This window comes from Octopus bimaculoides, chromosome 6, assembly GCF_001194135.2.
Source record: "Octopus bimaculoides isolate UCB-OBI-ISO-001 chromosome 6, ASM119413v2, whole genome shotgun sequence".
Lineage (NCBI taxonomy): Eukaryota > Metazoa > Mollusca > Cephalopoda > Octopoda > Octopodidae > Octopus > Octopus bimaculoides.
The window spans coordinates 37024282-37039735 of NC_068986.1; the positions used below are offsets into that span (position 1 = coordinate 37024282).

At 33.8% G+C, this 15454-nt stretch overlaps 1 protein-coding gene across 2 annotated transcripts in view; it reads right to left on the bottom strand.

The window, feature by feature from the left end:
- Window positions 1-15454, bottom strand: part of LOC106867500 (semaphorin-5A) — a 308833-nt gene that overhangs the window by 67764 nt on the left and 225615 nt on the right. For both annotated transcript variants that reach the window (XM_052968682.1, XM_014912385.2), the window contains exons 5-9: window positions 8733-8829; window positions 7813-7921; window positions 7366-7464; window positions 6200-6413; window positions 621-709 (exon numbers count right to left, since the gene is read on the bottom strand). In XM_052968682.1, coding sequence (XP_052824642.1) covers window positions 621-709; window positions 6200-6413; window positions 7366-7464; window positions 7813-7921; window positions 8733-8829 — 608 coding nt within the window. The remainder of the gene's footprint in view (window positions 1-620; window positions 710-6199; window positions 6414-7365; window positions 7465-7812; window positions 7922-8732; window positions 8830-15454) is intronic.

Here is a 15454-nt window from a genome sequence, read left to right on the forward strand (position 1 = left end):
TGACCTCCTGCTATCCAAGGTACCAGATGAACCAATATCAAGGCAGTAGACTCAAAAGAGGGCAGTAGTGTCAAATTCCCTCCTTCACCAAAATCCAATCACATAAGATTGGCTTTTGAAAAGGTGATGACACTGGCAGTGTTCCAGCATGGCCACAGCTTTAGGGCTGAAATTCGTAATAAAAGAATCTGAGATTCCAGAATTCTTTCTTTTTAGTTCATGCGAAAAATAATGCATTAGGTACAGATACAAACAGTAAGATAAGGTTTTAAGTAGGAAGATTACATGTAAGATGTAAATATTCATTTGCATGCAAGGATATGCACATATACATGATGGATTTCCATACAGTTTCCATCTATCAATTGCACCCACAAGGCATTGGTTAGCCAATGGCTACAATAGAAGACTCTTGCCCGAGGTACCGCACAGTGAAACAGAACCCTAAACCATGTGGCTATGAAGTGAACTATGTATCCCCACTTGTTATGCATGTGTGTGTTTGCACGTGCGCGCGTGTACATGCTTTTTATATAGAGGTGTTTCAAAATAATAAAATAATTAATGTCTTGTTTTTAAGTTGGAAGTGGTGGTCATATTAGAAAATTGAAGGAACTTACTTTGCCACAGTTAATATATTCAACAGCAGTTTCTCGGAAAAAGAAATATATGTGGCTCTCGATTTCATACGATGATACAAAATTGGGTTCTGGAACAGGAAAAAAACAAACAAACAAATGATTAAAACTAACAAAGCTATACAATTCTTTAAATAAGAGAAATAAATATTTACATTTGCTGTACCATTATTTATTTTCATCTTTCAATAATATCACATAAATAATGTGCTTTATTTGCATATTCTCTTGCAGGTTACTAAGAATATCAGCTGACAACAAAGAATACACCACATAAGTTTAGAATTCCAAATGCTTCTCTTATTATTTTAATCTTAGTTTTTCATATTTATATATATATGTGTGTATATATAAATATATATGTATGTATGCATATATATACATATACATACATGAATTTAGAAGTCAAACCTTTCATTATTTTTATCTTATGTTTTATATGTATATATTGTATTCTAAACATACATGGATGGAATATTTTTTTTAATTTAAGTTTAAATATTTGTATATTGTTGTTTGGGTATCATAATATAAGAATGACATATTTCAGCTATACAAACTGATGAAAAGGGAAATGTTTCTTATCAATTGCAGTAACAAGTATTGTTTGAGGTCACAATCATATGACTTTCGTTGTTTAAACCAAAAAGATATACATACTACAGAGAAAATAAATATTCTGCAAACAATATTAAGTATTAATCATCAGGGAAAAAAAAAAGATTAAAATATATATCACAAATGTACTTAAATATAGCAGGTCACATGTTTTTATTGACCAACAGCAGCATTTTGTTTTCATAATGCAACATGCAAAATTGAAATATAGCTGCTTTTGTAATTCATGACAATAAAAAGAAAAAACTGCTGATTTAAACTGAATTTTGAATTATTTCATATTGTAATCCCTGCTAAGTACAACTTATTAGTTGGTTGGGATATGTATTTTTGCTTTTGTATGCTGTAGTTCTTTTATTCATGATCAACTACACTGTGTATTTCACTGACCTTGGATGAACAAAAAGCAAAGCAGATCTTAGCAGAATTTGAACCCAGACCATATATTGTATTGTTGGCACTCCACCGCTTACGACGTCGAGGGTTCCAGTTGATCCGATCAACAGAACAGCCTGCTCGTGAAATTAACGCGCAAGTGGCTGAGCACTCCACAGACACGTGTACCCTTAACGTAGTTCTCGGGGGAGATTCAGCGTCACACAGAGTGTGACAAGGCTGACCCTTTGAATTACAGGTACAACAGAAGCAGGAAGTAATAGTGAGAGAAAGTTGTGGTGAAAGAATACAGCAGGGTTCGCCACCATCCCCTGCCAGAGCCTCGTGGAGCTTTAGGTGTTTTTGCTCAATAAACACTCACAACGCCCGGTCTGGGAATCGAAACCGTGATCCTATGACCACGTGTCCGCTGTCATAACCATTGGGCCATTGCGCCTCCACAGACCATATATGAATACAATCAAATAATCATTTCTACTAAAGGTACAAAGCCTGCAATTTTGTCGGAGACGGTGGGTGGAGGTAAGGGAGGTGCTGATTGACTCCATTGATCTCAGTACTTAACTGATTACTAATTTTGTTGACCCTGAAAGAATGAAAGGCAAAATTGACTTTGGCAGAATTTGAACTCAGAACATAAAGACAGACAAAATGTCACTAAGCATTTTGTCTGGTGTGCTACCAGCTCTGCCACCTTGCCACCTTATGAACTCAACCGAATAATACAAGGTTTTTTTTGTTTTTGACATAGTACCACTTCTACCATCAATCCTCCTGTATTTTAACTCCAAATGCCAAAATATTTCAATATCAAATCTCCATCCATCTTATCCTCCTCATCATCATCATCAACAATGTTGTCATCATTTTAATGTCTACTTTTCCATGCAAGCAGGAGTCGGACAGGATTGATTGATGCAGATTTTCTATGGATGGATGCCCTTCTTGTCACCTTCTTGTCTCCAAACAAGGCGATATTTTCCCATGGCTAGAGATGTCCTCATTGAAGAGTGGCAACAAGGGACACTCTACATAACAGTGATGTTTGTTTATATCAATTGTATGATATCAAGACAAGGAGACACAAACACACACACACTCATCTAAGATGGACGTTTCTCAATCTCCATCTACCAAATCCACACAGAATGCTTAGGTCAACTCTGAAAGCCATAGTACAGCCCCTTCTTCCAGACATTACCCCAAGGTGTCACAGTATGGGACTGAACCCAAAACCATGTGGTTGGGAAGTGAACTTCTTAACTACATAGCCATGTCTGTGCTATTATTAGATGTAATAAATTTCTTTCAGAGTTTGATCCCATGGTCTCAATGTTATGAGCTCAAAGTTACTCATATTCTTAATAACTATTCCTAATATAAGCACAGGGCTATAAATTTAGGGAAAAGGGATTAATCAGTTAACTCCAGTACTTGATTGATACTTAATTTTCTCAGCCCCAGATGAATGAAAAGTCAAGTTGTCTTACAAAATTTTGAAATCAAACATGATCTAAAGCTGAATTCTCTAAAAAGATAATTCCACAAGGTTTTTTATTTTTTTTTCTTCTTTTGACTTGCAGGGTTACTATAGAGGCCCTCTTAGACCAGTATGACTGATACCATTAATGTTTCTTTTGTACCTTTTAAGTCAACACTTAAGAAAAACTTGAGCAGGAAGTGAATTCCAGAGGGCCAATGTTCTGGGAAGGAATGAGTGGGCGTAATTATGAGTGCAGGTCCTGGGGATTTGGACAGGAGATGAAGCAATAATGGTCTTTCATATACAGGAATTGATTGATTCAACAAATTAATAACATACTTATTGCTTTTTTACAGATAAAATATCTTGCTTAGGAATGTTGATTGCAGCCATGTTATAGACTGGAATTTTGAGAGAAAATGTTGATGTGTCACTATTCCAAATACCTTAAACTGAGATATTTAGAGTCTCCCCTTTCACACACACACCTATTTTTCCCTACTTTTATCACCCTATCTCTATCAATGGAAGGAAAAGAGGAAAGAATAATTTTTTCTCAATACTTTATAATATGTTTTCTTTAGAGTTAGAATCTCTTACCAAACACACATGGTTTAAAACAGCTGCCACAACACAGCTGAAGTTTTAAATTCTTGTTTCAGAAACAAAATGTTTATGTTGTATAACAGACAACATTAGATAGAAAGAAAAAAAATCTGCCAATATTATGTAAAATGCAGACATCAGCAGAGAGAGAAAAACTAAACTAAACCAATGGTTGTTTAAAGTTACTATAGATTTTAACTTTGAAAGTGAAGATATTTGGTGGTTTAACTTTCCATGAAACTTCTGTTGCATACCATACAACACCACAATCAAATCATCTGGGCCATTCTTAACCTACATTTTCAACAACACACTTAAAGAGAAATAATTGGAATTTAGAGAAGTTGAAGTCACTAAATGAATAATGCATCAAGGCCCGAAGATCTCAAGTTAATTTTCAGTCATAATAGTATTGGCAAATTGGCTGAGTGGTAAAAGTGTCAGATAGATTGCTTTGCAATATTCAGTTTAGCTCTGTATGCTCTGAGTTCAAATACTACCAAGGCCATCTTTACATTCTAGCCTTTCAGAGCCAATAAATGAAGTTCTAGTGCTGCTTGCTGGATCAATTTTTCTCTTTCACCCGTTCTTTCTTTTTGTTTACCTCACTTTCTGGAAAAAATCAGTTGTGGTTACATCTGGAGAGGTATAGGCTCTGCTAGGCCCAAAACTATCCAAAATGTGCCATATGTCATTACTACTCCTCTATGACTCTATGAGGTGTTGAGGGCTATAAAAATATATATATATTGATTGTAGCCTTATGTAAAAATTTAAGTGATTCAAATCAAGAAAGCTTAGATCTGATCACATTGTTTTTATAGCTTCCAGTATCAAGTTCAGATCTTTCTTGAGTTACTGTTTTACTGTATTTAAGTACTACTGAATATTATAGACACTAGAGCTACAACAGAGAAAATAGCATTAGAAGGTGATCAACTCCTGTGAAGAAATAGGTTTTATTCTTTGTATGGCAAAAGGAATCACAAACCAATATCCACCAAATAGATAGTTATACTGAATGTTGAGGTATATCAACCATACACAGCATACAAAAATGACTGGAATAGTTAAATGGCTGACAATTTATAAATGTTGAAAGTTCACAAATTAGTGAAGCTACTATGTAGTTAAGATCGACTTATAATTAGCATGTAAACTGTTTAAACTTTTTCCAGCTGAATCAAGATATAGCAACTGGGCATTAAAAACACATGGTTTAAAACAGCTGCCACAACTGAGCTGAAGTTTTAAATACTTGTTTTAGTAACAAAATGTTTTCTTTAGTCTAGCCAGCTGAAAATATGTTACCTCCAACAAAACTGCATAACTTTAGCAGGAACATTACAAGGACAGCTATATTAACATAGTTCAAAAGACTTTTTATTAAAAGAATAAATATTTTCTGAAACAAATTAAACATTCAGAGGCATAGTATTTGAATATCTGCAGTAATTAAACCACTTAATTATGTAAAACAAACTCAAATCCTATTGCACACCATACTGAGTGCTAGAGTAAAAATTAAGTACCATTTTACTTCTTTTAACATACATGCGATTAAAAATGCAAAAAAAAATGATAATGTGAATTTTACTATCTATAAGCTACCAGAAAAGTAGAGCTCAAATGAATTGAGTGAGTAGATGAGCATTAACCCTTTAGCATTTAAACTAGCCATATCTGGCTCAAATATTCTCCTTGTTCAAATTGACCATATCTAACCTCTCATACCTATCCTACAATGTTATCCTAAAAATAAACAATCACATCATCAAAATCTTGAAGCTATGAGATTAATTTATGAACAATTCAAAACAATGGGAATAAATGTACATTATATTTGACAGAGCAATCTGAATATTAAGGGGCTAGAAGCATTGGCTGATGTAATGCATAAGAAATATATTGTATTGGTATGGAACAAATAAAGTTGGATGTGAATGTGCGATGATATGTCATGTAGCAGAGAAAACTTGAAGAATACGGAGGAAGGAATGGTGAAATCATATCTCAGGATATTAAAACTGACAAATAAAATGATAAAAATATGATAACAAAAGATGAAGATGAGATAACAAAAGTTCAAGCTAGGTGCTAATATCTAATACAGGAGAGCTGTATTAGATGTTAGACCCATGATAACAGAGATTAGACCCATGACAGCAAAGATAAAATAGATGTTAATGGAAGGTGGCAATCTGGCAGAAGCTTTACCACTGGAAAAAATGTTTAGTGGCATTTCATCTGATTTTATGTTCTAAGTTCAAGTGCCACTGGGGTCAACTATGCTTTTCATATTATCAGGGTTGATGAAATAAGTACCAGTTGAATACTGGGGTCAAATTATCTCCTCCTCAAATTTGCTGGCCTTGTGCCAAATTTTGAAACCAATATATAATAACTGATATGATTAACAAAAAAAATACAAAATGAATTACCAACCATAGTTACTTACCATTTAGCCATTTGGAATTACTTCGGAGAGTTCTGAGAATTGGCAAGGGACCCAGAACACGAGATATGGCATAATCTCGAGCCTGGATGTCCACCACTGAACCAGTGTAAAAGTTCCCATCTTCACTAATTATTGATGTAAAATTGTGCCGGGGACTATAGGGACACTTCTGTTTCCCATTTATCCTTTGCGAAACATGTTTGATGGAATTTACCTGCAAATAAATTCAATCAGTAATGTTGAACATTATTTAGATTATTTACATTTGACGGATATTTATCCTCATCTCGTTTGTTGTATATAAAAAAAATGAAGTATATAAAAAAGCAAAACCAGAATCACAGCTAGTCACTGGGGCATAAATGTATAGTGATGGCTTATAGTATTTTATAGTAATAGATTTAAAACTGCACCATTTCTACCAAAGGTAACTTCGCACACTGTTAGAAGTGGTGAGATGTTGGGCTGGAGCATACCTACCCAACCATGCCAATATGAAAGGTATATGTTAAATGATGAGGATAATGTTTTTAAAACTTGAAAAATATAGTCTCTGTTTTAAAGAAAGTATTAAATGAGCTGATTGGAATTTGGGTGCTTTATAGATTAAGCTGAGACACAAAACAGATCCTTCTCTGGCTTATATGTATTCATGATGATGATGATGATGATGATGATGATGATGATGATGAAGATGATGATGATGGTGATGATGATGAAAACTGGAGTCTTAATAATGCTGGTCATGACAATGGGAGTGATGATCATGATATCAATGAGACAAGAATTGGTAGCTGTGAAAATAGTAAAAGCACTGGCAGCAAGGAGGCTAACACAGAAGATATGAAAAATAAATGGATGACGATGGAGATGATGATGATGATGATGATGATGATGATGATGATGAAGAAAATGACAATGATGAGGTAGTGGTGTGGCTACTGCTGCTGTTACTGTTGCTGCACTATCTAAAAGATTAGTTTGGTTTTATCACAAATTAACTAAATCAAAGACAAGGTGTCTCTGCATTAGGATTAGGCAAAATGGATATATATTTATGTATATATTGCAAGTGGGAGTGGAGTGGGGTGGGGAGGAAATCAGGCTGACCACTAACAATGGTCAGTTTATATGAAGACAGAAGAATCCAGTAATGGAGGACTTACATTTCGCCAACAGCACATAGGACTATAAGCATTGGTTCCACATGTCAGCACTTGTTCATGTTGGATTATCAAAACACGTACAAAGTTATGGCACTCGTCCTAGGTAGAATAAAAATAGAGAAAATAAACATTAAGTGTGCATGCGTGTGTGTATGTGTGTGTGTGTATGTGAGTGTGTGTGTGTGCATGCTTTAGTGTATAATTGTAGGTGGGTTGACATATGTGTTTGTATGCAATTTAACATGTGAATGTATGTTGAGAACATGAGTGTGTATTGAACAGTGTAGGCTGTGTAGATTGTATATCATAGTGAGTGTATATGTATTGTCTGTCATTCTATATGTACAACATCTGTGAAAGTGTATGTGTGTAGAATGTTAAGAATGTATATGTGAACACAAGTTTGTATCAATATTTATATGTCTATATATATACAGGTGTCATTACTTTTGGAAGTCCTTTCTGAATACATGTGTCCAATGTTGCTTCTGAAGGCATCCATTCAGCATATTCGGTGAGTGTGAGGTTTGCCAAAGATAACCGAAATATTCCATTTCTATCAAAAAAAAAAAAAAAAAAAAAAAGAAAGATCAATTTATACTACAAATGCATAAATAAACATTATATGATAATAATTATGACAACAATTGATTTCCAACAATGATATCAAGTCATATATTTTATAAGAAGTTATGATCAACCATATCAACCCGGATTGGTGCTTTATTTTATCAGTCCAAGAAGGGGAGTTTTAAGTTCAAATTTCAGCATAGTCAACACAATTTCTCATGCTGTTTATTCATTAAATTAAGTACCAGCAATATATAACAGGTAATTCAATTACACCTGTTCCATAGTCAACTGAAATTATTACATATTGATATTTTCGAAACCAATGTCTTCAACACCCTAAACACCAAACCACATGCCTCCCTTTTCCTAACTTGAGTAAAACAAGTAAGGGTTAATGATAGGAAGGGCATCCAGCTGTAAAATAATGCCTCAATAATAAGTCCTCACCCAACCTATACTAACACTGAAAAACAGATGTAAAACAGAAAAACGAGTAAACTAAATGAAAATGGGGGTTAAGTGCTATCTTTAGAGTTAAGGTGGTTTATGACAGGATTAATATCAGTTCAGTAAAATATACAAAATATATCTACAGTTTATGTATCACATGACCTATAAGCAAGAAATGCATAACAGCAAAAATGGACATTAACTGAAAAATATCAAGTAAGACTAATGCAATAATAATAATAATAATAATAATAATAATAATAATAATAATAATAATAATAATAATAACTAAAAAAAAAGGCTAAAAATATATAAAAGGCAAAATGGCAACAGAAAGTACATACCTAGCCCCAAGCAACAACTGGTGGTTCTTTTTGTCAATTGTTAATGGTACATTGCCTATAAGATCTTTATGGTGGAACTTGTAATTATTTAAGAGATCTGGAAATTAAAAAAACAAAAAGAAACAGGATGAGTAAGAGAATAAAATTAAATAAATAGAAATATGATGAGAAAAAGAAACAATCAAAGTAATTAACGAGAAAGAGAGCAAGATGGGCTGGAAACCATCAGTTTTAATACCAGCACTTAAGTGATCACAGTTGTTGTTGTTTGTTTTGTTTTTTTATTATTATTATATTTCAGTTACTTAGTTTTGAAATGTCATATGTTCTCTAGGGAATATAACAGATTTTGAGACGGGTTCCACGCCAAAAGTAGTTTTATGAAGTAATTATAAAGTAATTGGCTTCTGGTAATTGCTATTTTGGTTTTGTTTTCATAAGATTTAGAATACTTTGTAGCTTTACTTTATCTTGATATTGTAGGTGTTGCTGGTGTAAATTTTTATTTTCACATCACGACTGCCAGTGTCAGAGACAATAATGAGGTGTTGTTAATATTAATTAAACAACAAAAGATTTTATATATATATATACACACAACACACGTATGTATGTATGAATGTATGTATGTATGCATGCATGCATGTATCAATGTAAGTATGTATGTAGGTATGTATGTAGGTATGTATGTAGGAAAGTAGATATGTCAGTTCCTTAGGATAATAAGAGGTAAGTGGATAATAAAAGGTAAGTGGAAATCTTTGCTGAAATGAATCTGGAATTTAATTCAATTCTTCATTGTTGTTCTTGTTTAGTTAAGATAGAGTTGATACATCTCAATTTTCCCGTCTTTTTTTCTTTTATATTCTAGGAGCCTATCAAAATAAGAGCACCTATTTTTGATCATAAAAGACATTTAGGTTAAAGCCAAAACCAGAGACAGAGGGCAGTGACGTAAAAAATTAACAAGTATGGAGCACAAGTAAGTGACTCCAAATATCTAGAAATAAGTAAATCTAGTCTTCCATAATGTAATAATTTCTTGTCATTCATTTCTCTGATGCACTTAAAAAGTAAAGATTCCAGTCATGCAACTCCAACATTCTTGCTGCGAAAAAAATAATTTCAGTTTATGTGTCTACCTGGAAAAAAACAAAAAAAACAAGCAACATTTTTCCACTTACACTCTCTGAGTTACTATTGTAGGATTTCAGTTTGAAAATTCCTTTTCTATATCCTCTTTGACATTATCACCTTCACCTTCAACATCATCGCCATCACCTCCAACTCCACCATTGCTACAATCACCACCATTACCATAACCATCACCATCATTATGATTAAAATCATCCCATTATCTCCATCATCATTATTGTCCTCATTGTCATCTCCATTGTTGTCAGTATCATTATCATCATCATCATAATTATCATCAATGTCATCATCATCATCACCACTCTTATCCCCAACATCATTTCCACCCATCTCATCATCATCAAGCATCCATCTTTCCATGCTGACATAGGTTGGACAGGTCTAACAACCTTGCCATTTGGTACAGTCCTTCGTAGACATTATACATAAATGTATGAGAGTGCATGTGCACATGTGTGCTTATACCCACCCCTACACACACACACACACACATTCACATATATATAAACACTGGTTTTGGTATAGTGTTTGTCTACCAAATTTTCACTCACAAATCACTGGTCAACTCAACACTGTATAGTAGATAACACTTACCCAATGTCAAGTATTTTGCAACTAAACCCCACCGTGTGTTTGGACAGAGAACTTCTTAACCCTACAGCTATACTTTATAGTTTAAGTTCAATACAAAAATTGAATTTCTTACAGGGGTCAGGTCTTTGTAAGGAACTGCCAACGTATGATGGTTATGCTTTTCCCATGAGTATTAGCGTAATTGAGTATTAAAACTGGATCACAGACTTTCATGGTGTTTGATACAATTCCAATTTCACAACTAATAATAAAATTGTAATAAAAATACCTTCAGTATCCCCAAAGAGCTCTTAGGGACTAGTGATTTGTTTCAGTTTCATGAATATTTATTAAGTAAATGAGAAATAAATCTTTCCCAGATAGAATAATCCTTTATTCTTGACAGCTAGATTACATGAATGTGTATAAATGTTTCATAAACCCTAAGGGGTTATTTTAAAGACTTGTGTTTTAATTCTGGCTTCATGATGTTAAACAAATAAGAAATAAATATCCCTTGGGATAAGAAGTTAGTCTGTCTCATATAACAGGCAGTAGACTTAATCCATCACTTAGTTTAACACCTGGCTCTTGGTTGTCTTTAGCAGAGTCCACTCAGTTGTAAGCATTTCAAGCCAGGTCACCAGTCAGAGGATAACTTCCTGTCTTCTTCCCACCAGTCTCAGAAGGTTCTGGTAAAGGTCACAGATGCTGTTAGTCATCATCATCATCATCATAATTTTACATCTACTTTCCATAATGCATAAGTTAGACACCACTACAAGATCTAGTCCTTGTTGCAGTGTAATGGTTTTTATACTTCAATGAACCTGAGAGCTATATCTCCAGTGCTGGACAGGTCAAAAGATAGAAGTCAAACTAATATAGACCACCTCCTCTCAAAGGTAAAAATGAACTTGTGTAGGGTCAACAACCCTACCAACCCTACATGAAAAGTGCTAAGTTACAGAAGCATTGATGATAATTCAAAAACCAACAAAACCTGGCTTAAGTAAATAATTAATGGGGTGAATGGGTTGTGACAATTTGAATCAGTTCTTATTCAGAGCTGTCAGCCTCCTAGAGGGGGTCAAAGGACCATGCCTCATCCAAATGCTTCAACTTTGGTGTGGGTTTTTTTTTACAACTTCATGTTCTATCTATCACCAACCATTTTATACAGTAGGTAAATTCTATAACTTTGGGACTAGTGAAGTTTTCGTTTTATTATCTGAGACTACAGAGTCCTCCTTATTCTATGATGTGATAATACTTTCAGGGTGATATGTCTAAGGAAACTATGGGTGGTGCAAGACAAGAGAGAGATGTTGAGAAAAAGGCAAGTAAGTGACAATAATTTTTTTCTAAAAATACATAAATTTTAATGTCTTGTTCAAATACACTGAAAGCCTAGAGAGGATTTCAACTGAAGACAAATGAATCAATAGTCAAATACTACATCCTATCAGCAATTACATTTGAAAGCCATACAAAATATGTGGGTTGTGAAACTGATCAGTATTAGAATTCATATTTATAGCTGCCTCTGGTTAAAAGCTCAACAAATGTGAAGCCTTAAATGTTTCTCACAGACAGATTATAGAATTATAGATTATATATAAAGAATATTTTAATTAGCAGGAAATATTTCAATCAATTATAGAATTTCAACTTTTAATTATCTTTTATTAACATTCTTGTACCTACATGACAGTATCAGCTTCATGAATAACATGGTAATTTACCTAGCCAAGGACAGTGGTTTATTAAGTCATTCCTAGTGCTTCATAATAATCCATTTGTAACTTTCAATAGTTCATTCCATCTAGTTACAAATAGAAACTATGAGAGCATAAAGTTCACAGAATGCAAGTGATGGCAACATTGTATAATAAATTACCGTTTCCTAAGCTTACAGAATTGTGCCCCAAAACCTTCAACAGACTTCAAGAATGAAATGGTAAGCCATATATTTACCTTTGACAGAGCCTCAGTAGAGAGACAAAGTGTTCAGTGATGCTTAATACCAATTATCTTGACTACTATATGTTTAAAGTTGCTATCTTTGTTGCTGTTGTTGTTTAACATCAGGTCAGTAATGACCCCTAATGCAATTATCTCACTTTTTTTCCTTCAAATACAAGACCACATTATTTCCTTTTTTTAAGATAGTAATGTGTCATTTCCATTTTTTAAGATAGTAATGTGTTAGTTGAGAGAAAGAGAGAGATTTAGCTGCTGTTTCCAGCATACCAAGAAACCACATGGAAAATCCATTATTGACTTATTATTTGTTGTTAATGTTGTGCAACCCCAGATCAGACACATATTGATTATATAGATATACATATACATTGATTCCCCTAAATCTAACTGGCAGGCAATCACTGATAAAGCACAAGAAGTAGATTAGCCTATCAATTTTGAACCAGTTAATTCTGGGAAAGAAAACAGACTTTCATAACTGTGGAATACTGAAAACTTAATTTACATTCTCAGGTATTCAACTAAATTACGCTGCAGTATTTCTGGAGACAGGTGAATACTCACGACAAAAAGTTCAAATGTTGCTAAAGATTTCTTTAATCTAGCTCTCATGCAGAGACCGAAAAGAAGATTAAATCAAAAATATTGACACTGCCACTGATATGATCCTTTGAAGGGGAATGACTAATAACACAAGATTTCATTGTGGTCAAATGAACACAAAAAAGCTTTCTTCCACAACGTAACAATCTATAACCTTGACCAACTCAGAGTCTCCAAATGGCTTGTATACCTGGTGACCCTTCTGGTATTTGTCAACTACTCAAAGAATAACATGAAAGCGTCTTCTCCTTGCCAAGGAGAAAGCAACAAATTAAACATCAAAAGATATTTACTTATGTGGCAAATTGACAGAGTCATAAAAGTGTCAGATAGAATAACTTGCAGTATTTGTTATGGCTTTCTAAGATTTGAGTTCAAATCCTATTGAGGTAAACTTATTTTTCTTCTTTTTGGGATCATTAAAAAAGTACAGAATGGGAGACTGATGGAATTGAAAGAATATCAGACTAGATGCCTTGCAGAATTTGTTCTGGTTCTTTGTGTACTGAGTTCAAATCTTGCTGTGGCCTACTTGGGTGGTAGACTTAATGTCTGGCAACCTTGGGTGCCTTTAGCAGAAACTAATTTGTAACAAGCATTTGGGTCAAGTGTTAGGTTTTGAGGATAACTAGCTCTCACCCACTTGAAGGCCTGGATCATCGGCACTGCCTTCTCTCTTGATTAAAAGATGAAAAAAGTCAACTACTTTTCACAGTGATGTAACATACAATTCTAAAAGAAAAAAATCATCAAAATAATGAGATGCCTTGATGCATACTAAGCTCATAATCAGGCAGTCTTGCAACTTTTCTCATAAAATCAGTCTGCAAAACAACTTTGTAAACTCCCTGAAAACACGCTACCAAAATTATTTAAACACTGGTTGTCTGCCAATAATGCTGAAAAACACTATGCTAATACTAATTCCTAAAAGCAGGAGAAAAGCACAAAAGCAGCTACAGACATGTAGTTCTAACATCAGTTCTTCAAAAGATCTAGAGGGAATTGTGTGCAGAAAGATAATAAACTTCTTTTTTTTTTTTAAATATGGAATTCATTAAATTATATCCAGCAGACTTCCTTTCCCAGAAAGAAATTACTTTAAAAACATTTTTAGTAGAACTAAATTGTAAAATGACAAAAATCTATTATAACATACTTTTAGGCCTCACCAAAGCCTTTAAAATAGTCCACCTCAGCATTTTATATTAGAAACCAAAACAGATCAAAAGCAGGAAGGTTAGGATTTTGCTTCTTGGAATTTCTTACAGAATGAAAACTACTAATGAAAATCATTGGTTTTGCTCAAATTTTTGGACTGTTAGAAAGAATGATAAAAAAGAAAGAAATTTACTTTTCAACCCCAAAGTTATACCTTCACACTCCTGTATTAGAAATTTATACTGCAACACTCGTCATCTAAAGGTCAATGGTTATATATCTGCCTTCTAAAAGGGCTGAGAAACTTAAATAAAGTCTTCCTTGAGACTTTTAAAGGATATTGACATGCACTATAGTTAACTATGTGCACCAGCTATTTACAGTAGATTGTAATTCATCAATTTGAGGATTCAATGTGGTCGTTTTTCATGTTAAAAGTAGTAACAAAAGATTCCCTCAAAATACACACTACTAGCTTAATAAAAAGAAGCACAAATCGATTAATGATTCAAGAATGGCTTGAGATTAATCAACAACAACAACAACCTAGTAAATTATTGATCTTCCAAGTTTAGCAGCTAAACTAAAATCTTTAATCTAGGATATACATAACAAAAGATTACATATATATACATATAAAAAAATATTCCTCACAGAAAATGGTGCTCTAGCTTGGCCATAATTATGAGAACTAACAATAAACACACACACATACATGTCTTTAGGTGTGGACATACAATTGTTGTGAAGCAATAAAATGACTATGTGAACCATATTCGCTCTCATTAGAAGAATAAGCAAACAGCCATCAATCTGAACTTAATGTTTATTATTCAAGAGGAAGTAAAATTCAATGTTTTTCTTTTTTTGTGCTTTTATTTTATGTTATTGGTTTATGAATAAGGGTTTGTGTTGAATGTCTGCTGAACTATTTCTTGTGTGTGTGTGTGCATGTGATTGTGGTTTTGTGTCTGTACAAATGTTCAAATATATACATAACAATACAGGGAAACAGGCTTCCAGAGAAGAAAGTGAGAAGGTAACAAAGTATAAAAGAAATAGTAAGAAAGAGTGAGAGAGAGAAAGAGAGAGAGAGAGAGAGAGAGAGAGAGAAAGAGAGAGAGAGAGAGGTGGGTGGGAGTGAGTGAGGAAGAAAATGAGAGAGGCGTAGGAGTGGCTGTGTGGTAAGTAGCTTGCTTACCAATCACATGGTTCTGGGTTCAGTCCCACTGCGTGGCACCTTG